This window comes from Coffea arabica, chromosome 9e, assembly GCF_036785885.1.
Source record: "Coffea arabica cultivar ET-39 chromosome 9e, Coffea Arabica ET-39 HiFi, whole genome shotgun sequence".
Lineage (NCBI taxonomy): Eukaryota > Viridiplantae > Streptophyta > Magnoliopsida > Gentianales > Rubiaceae > Coffea > Coffea arabica.
In genome coordinates this window covers 34,543,411-34,549,561 of record NC_092327.1, presented here as the reverse complement: position 1 = coordinate 34,549,561, position 6,151 = coordinate 34,543,411, and the positions used below count along the sequence as shown (strand labels likewise).

General features: G+C 36.1%; 1 protein-coding gene across 1 annotated transcript; it reads right to left on the bottom strand.

The window, feature by feature from the left end:
- Positions 1–1,198: 1,198 nt before the first annotated feature.
- On the bottom strand, positions 1,199–2,405 carry LOC140014799 (protein EXORDIUM-like 7). The gene has a single exon (XM_072066251.1). It carries the CDS (start codon positions 2,303–2,305, stop codon positions 1,298–1,300), a length of 1,008 nt encoding a protein of 335 aa, XP_071922352.1. The 5' UTR covers positions 2,306–2,405; the 3' UTR covers positions 1,199–1,297.
- Positions 2,406–6,151: the final 3,746 nt, after the last annotated feature.

The window sequence follows — 6,151 nt, the reverse complement described above, 5'->3', positions numbered from 1 at the left end:
AGAAAAGAAAGAGGGGAAAAATGGCTGTGTTTGTGTGTGATTGACTTTTTAAACACCAATAAAACATAAGAAGATTCTTTCTCACCTAACCCCGCAAACGTGGCTCTTTAAGCTTTAATTCAATTTTTTTTTCGAAGACGATAACTGTTGACCTAAAGAGGTTTAGGGGTAACTCGGAGGAGATTGAACCACTATCGGATCAGACGAGGCCAAGTCACTTTAAATGTAGCATTTGGTGGAAGAAAAGATTTGAACCTTGCCTCCTACCCTTTGTGCTGGTGGTTAAGCTTTAATTCTACCTGCCAGACCCTTTTCTGTTGGAATTGTTCAGAGTCCTTTGTTCGTTCTTTTGTCTCTCTTTCTTTCTGATTTTTCTTTTACTTTTCTTCAATTTTTTGTTTATCTCCATAGTTCAGAGACAAGCTACGAATTGACCAGGGAAAAATATCATCATATCTTGTCGAGTTAATGTTTAACACTGCCAAAGCAAAAGCAGTCAGGCGAAGATGGTCCTAGTCAAAAAGTTATAATATTACCATAACATTTTTTCCTTAATTCAATTCTAGATTTTTACAGTTAAAACCCTATTAAAATCAGCTTTGCCCCTCAAAACTTCTATAAAAATCATGAAATGTACCCTCCAAGTATTCAACTTTACAAGCTATCGAGACACACTCGATGCATATGCAATTTGTCAAAAAATATTTTTAATTGAAATAATCACATAAATGATGCGAGTGAATATAACTATTTTATGTAATACAAAATCAAAAGTGTATCATACAGAAATATGTCCAATGTACCATATGAAGTAGCATTAAAATTTGGGACAAAAGGTTGATTGACCGGAAAAGAATGGAGACTTTTAGAAAATGGTTTGGGAAGTAAAAAAAATCGTTAATTAGGGAGAACGTAAGAATTGGAGAGAGGTAGTTTTGGTTCAGTAGGATTTGTGTGTCATTTGATAATAGAGATAATGATAAATTTATAAACACATAAAATTAACACCAAATTAAGTACCTACACATATTTTATTATTGTAAAGATGATAGCACCAGTGAACCAATTAGAGTCCTGCAAATTGTGAGGTTGATTTCAATTCCTTCATTTAAAAAAAAAAAAATCACTAACTGTATTCCATTATCAATGAAAATTTTTTAGTACAACATTCTAGGAAAAAAACAAACAATAAAAAAAATTTAAAAGCATGCCATGTTTATTATCAAATCACTAGAGATTAAAAATATGTACATGATAGAATAATGACAACCCCATACTTGCTTAATTAATTAATTAATTAATCCAAGGCGTTGGGACCAAAGCATCTTCTCCTAACAGGATTCCAAACCCACTGCACGAGAAATTTCCTGCCTTTGACTCCATTGACATTGAATCCATTCCCCCATGAATCCTTATACACAACTCCCACAAATCCACCACCAGCACCGGTCCCATAAACTCCCAAGCACAAATCAGCAATTTCAGTAGGGGCAGTTGGATCATCCCCAGCATACCAAGCATTCACCAGAGGATTACTCGAGACCTCAGCTAACTCATGAGCAATCACACTGATCATCCCATCAACACCAGCATCCCCATTTGGTGCTTTCATCAGGTCGTTCCCTCCGTTGCCGCTCGGCGGCGGCTTGCCGGAGTATTCAGGCCATGCAAAAGGGTAAGCACACATGCCTGGACATTGTGTGCCACTGTACCCTACCCATGCATAAGGCACAGTGACTCCAACAATGGATGGGAATGTGAAGTAGTGAAAGCCACAAACAGCTCTACAGAATTCTTGAACTTTAACATTTGAAGATGTTAAGATCAAATAAAGCCCGTTATTGTAATTCAGTGGCAGTGCATTGGGATGAGAGGATAATGCTGTTTTGATGATGGATTGCATTGACAAGCGAGTCAAGTACGTACCATGAGAGTATTTCCAGTCGAAAAATTCTCCTTTGAGGATGATGTTGCTTGTGATATTTGAGCCGGTTTGGTCGGTGTATAGCTGGACAACTCGCCACCAGTCTGCTACAGAAGGGGATGGAGCTGGAGAAGAGAAGGAATAGAGGAAATCCCTGATGGTGGCTTGATGGGCTGGATTCCAATGGCCATACCATATAACGTAGAGATTGATAGGTGAGGTTAGGACAGGTCCCATGTGATATTGAAGGTTCACAAGGTTAGAAGATCCTTCAAAGTTCTTGGCTTGGTTAAAATCTTGCTGGTCTTGGCTGAATGAAAATGCCAGTGAACCAAAGCAAAGTGAAGTGAGCAAGAGAAAAGCCAAGTGTAGATTCTGCATTTTGGGACTGAAAAATTGCTTTTGTTGTAAACTGTGAAAGAACCATATATATACTACTATAAATTTTCACACACAAAGACACAGTAATATAAACAGATACTATATAGGAGAGAGTAATGGGAGTTACGGAGTAGGATGGATTGGACCCAAAAAAAAAAGAAAGAAAAAAGCTTGGATTCTTCCATTCTTGCTTTTTGGAAGGTGGGACTAAGGCCAGCATGTTAACATGATTGATTTTCATCATTACGTGGCTTTGAATTGATGAGCCATGTTCCCTCTTCTTTATTTATTGCATTTGTTGCAGTAAACTATGGACCTTAGTCTAACTAATCTTCTGATGTATTTTGTGCCACCGCAAGTTCTATGACACCGTCGATTTCGCCGAGAAACACTGTAGTTATTTTCTAGTCCAAAGTCCCAAATGACTTTCTCCCCCAAATAAGTTATGTTGTCGGCCGACTTTCCTGTTCAAATTTGAGCAGTATCCATCTCTTGATAAAGGTAGAAGTAGAACCCGTGGGCCGTGAAGTCTACTGGAAGAAACAAAGACAGAGCAAATCAAGCCAAGTAACTGATTTAACGGGTGGTATGTGTAAAGTAGAGTTTTAGTGGTTGTAAAAGACAAATGTTGGCTCAAGACTTTGATTAGTTGAAAAAAGAAAAAACTTTTGGTAGACATTGACATACCACTTGTACATTGAACTTTCTTATTTAGATTCATTTGATTTCTGCCCCATGGATAAAGGTCAAAAAAATCCCTAAAAAAAATTTAAAGCATTAACTGAACGTATTAATAGCTTGGCAAATTGTAATTAACTAAATTGCATTTGTTTCTCTCAATTTGTATATTTACCTGAAAGTTACTTAGATATACATTTGGTTTGTTTGTTTACATTCATTTATAAGTGAGTAGATGAAGAGCATGGCATAGTTGCTCTATGTGCAAAACATGACTTGAATGTGTGTACTGCTTAAATGATTAATTTTTCATATACTGACAGTGTATATACTTTTACCATTAGATGCATAACACACAATTTGAATTTGAATTTGAAACCTAGATTTTACACAAGTGTCGTGCATCCAACCGTAATAATATATACATTGTTAATATATATAAAATTTACTCTTAATTAAGTAGTTGCTTTATCTACAAAATATTTATAAGGGTTCTATTAAGAGCATGGCAAGAAAATTTTCACTTTCCTCGTGACACTAGCATCTTTTTGCCCTTGCACTAATGATAGAAGGGGCATGCAGACTTTTAATTTGCCTTTTTATAGGTTTCTTGGGTTCCCTTTTATACATCGATGGTTGGATCAGGACCATCATTCCTTTCAACCATTTTCATTTTTCACCGTTGGCAAAGATGAGCAAAGTTGGGTCATAATCTCTTACTGATGTCAAGGCACAGTGCTTAACTGTGTAACAAAAGAATCATATGATCAACTTACCATGCTGTGGCCCATTAGCTCTCAAAGGGGTAATATCCAAGTCAATGGCTTTGAGCTAGACCATTCTTTTTCATTTTCCCTTTTTTTCAACTTTCTAAGAACCGTAAAAGTTACAAAACAAAAAACAAAAAAGCCTAAACTAGCTAAGACAAAACTAAAGCAAATTACATAATGATGGTTAATTTTGGAAAAGTGTGGTCAAAATCATGTTGTAATATCAAAATAATGATGGATGTGCCCATAGTAGTAAGGCAAAGCATGTGACATCCTTTTTGCAATTAATCCACCAACTTTTTGCTGCAATTAAGGCCCTTTTCAAGATCTTTGACTATTCCTACGTCTCTTCATTGATTAAAGTCCTATTCACATTAATCCGTGGACTAATATATTGGAAGTTGACACTTACAAGTTACGAATACTTTTCTGTTCAAAGCTTACTTAATCTGTGAATGTTGAACCACTGAAATCAACCTGGTGATTCAGAGAGGACTGTTTGGATCTTTTTCACTCTCAAATTCAAGATTCGAGTCTTTGACCTGACAGTTAGAGGTGAGAAAATGTGGAGAGGGGTAGAAGGGTAAAAAAAAAATCTGTGAATGTTGCACAAAACAAAGATTAAAAACGGCGGACACAAAGGTTCAAAGTTAACTCAAAGGGATTAATTCAGATGATCAAAGTTTCAAAGTTACATGTACATGGACATTTGAAATTGGCTTAACATGACTTCTGAAATTGGCCTTATTACGTGAAGTATATGTATCAATAGATTTGTGCCACATGTTTAATCAAAATATAGTTCAACAAGGTAAATGTTGATAGCATTAAGTTGCGTGTGAAGCTAAGGATAATGTGAATCATGGAACGAAAGTTTTGAAAGCTAATGACATATAGTTTACCCCACGGATAATACAAAAAGTTTAAAAAAGAAACTCCTCTTGACCAAATTCTTAGAATCTTTCATGGTTAAGTGCAAATAGAGATTATTAATAATGAGCAGCAAGGATAATATATGTGATACAGTTTCTGTTTTTATTATGCAAGTTTTATACTATTATGTGCTAGTGCTTAATGCACTTTTTGTGTCTCTTTCCGACATAAAGAATCGAGGTGGTTGAATAGCTCTTGAGAAAGATCTAATGAGCTTAATGGTAACCTAAATGAGTTAGTTAATCAGTCACAAGATTCTAATCTTTCAAGTAAACACAATAATGTTCACAGTTCACATGCAAAGACGAGAATCTATATAGTATAGTATAACTCAAGTAGCCTTAGATTACTGAGAAAGGGTTTGCAGATTACAAGATTTTAAGTTAATAATCTAACTAAGTCGAAGAATATCAACTCTATATATATATATATTTGTCATTCGGCACTTGTCTACGTTACACCTACTCTTACTGTAACTTATTCTAAGGGAGAGGGCTCAATTGGGATTATTGCAGAACTGACAGGAACTGAACTACCATCGGATTAGAAGAATATCAGCTCCGTATATTGTTGCAAAAAGGACATTCGGAATTCGGTTACCTGCTAATTGTTGATTACATTATTAAAGTAGGATTCCCTGTCGGGCTGTCCCATTTGATTTTACTTTATATTTCCCTGCTCTATTTTCAATTTTAGTGGAGACAGAGAGCACATTTGACACCCCTGCAACCAAGGATGCCAATAAACTTTTTTGTGCTTATTAGGTGACACAACTTGCTTAATTCTCTGCTTAATTTTTTGTGAGGGAATCTTTGATTCGAGGGTTGTCTCTGTATTGTCAATCTCCAAACTGCGAACCATTCGTTGCTGAAGAAAAGATGAAGATGTCTTGGTGCAGATTCTTTGCCAGAGATAAAGAGATATTCTGGCAAAAGTTGAAGCATGAGAAGTGGGCAAAAGAATGGGCAGAAGGTAATAAAATCAGTCGACGATAGAATGGGCAGAAGGTAATAAAGCCAGTCGATAATAGAAAAAGATAAGAAGTGCTATTATAAGTTTTGGGATTGCCATCATCAGTTGCTTTTCTGCAATAGGTTTTCAGGAATCAGTATTTTTCTGTGCCTGAGCATCATCAGTTGACTTAAATGTATTGGCTTCACGCCAAAGCCATATTAATTCAACTATAGATCCTGCCATTGAGAACAAAACAAAGCTTCTTCAGTGGAACAATTGACTTGCTGATCTGAATTCTGAAATCTGAGAAGCACAAACTACAAAAAAAAAAAAAAATCCAATTCCTATCTAGTTCTTCAGTGAAAGCTTCTCATTTTGTCCGCAATATGGGCAGTCATCCTACCTATCCGCTGTCTATAACAATCAGACCCATAATGTTGGTGCTGGAGCGGTATGCAGCCATTCAGGTGCTTCACCATCATCATAAATGTGAATCGCCTCTTAAAACACT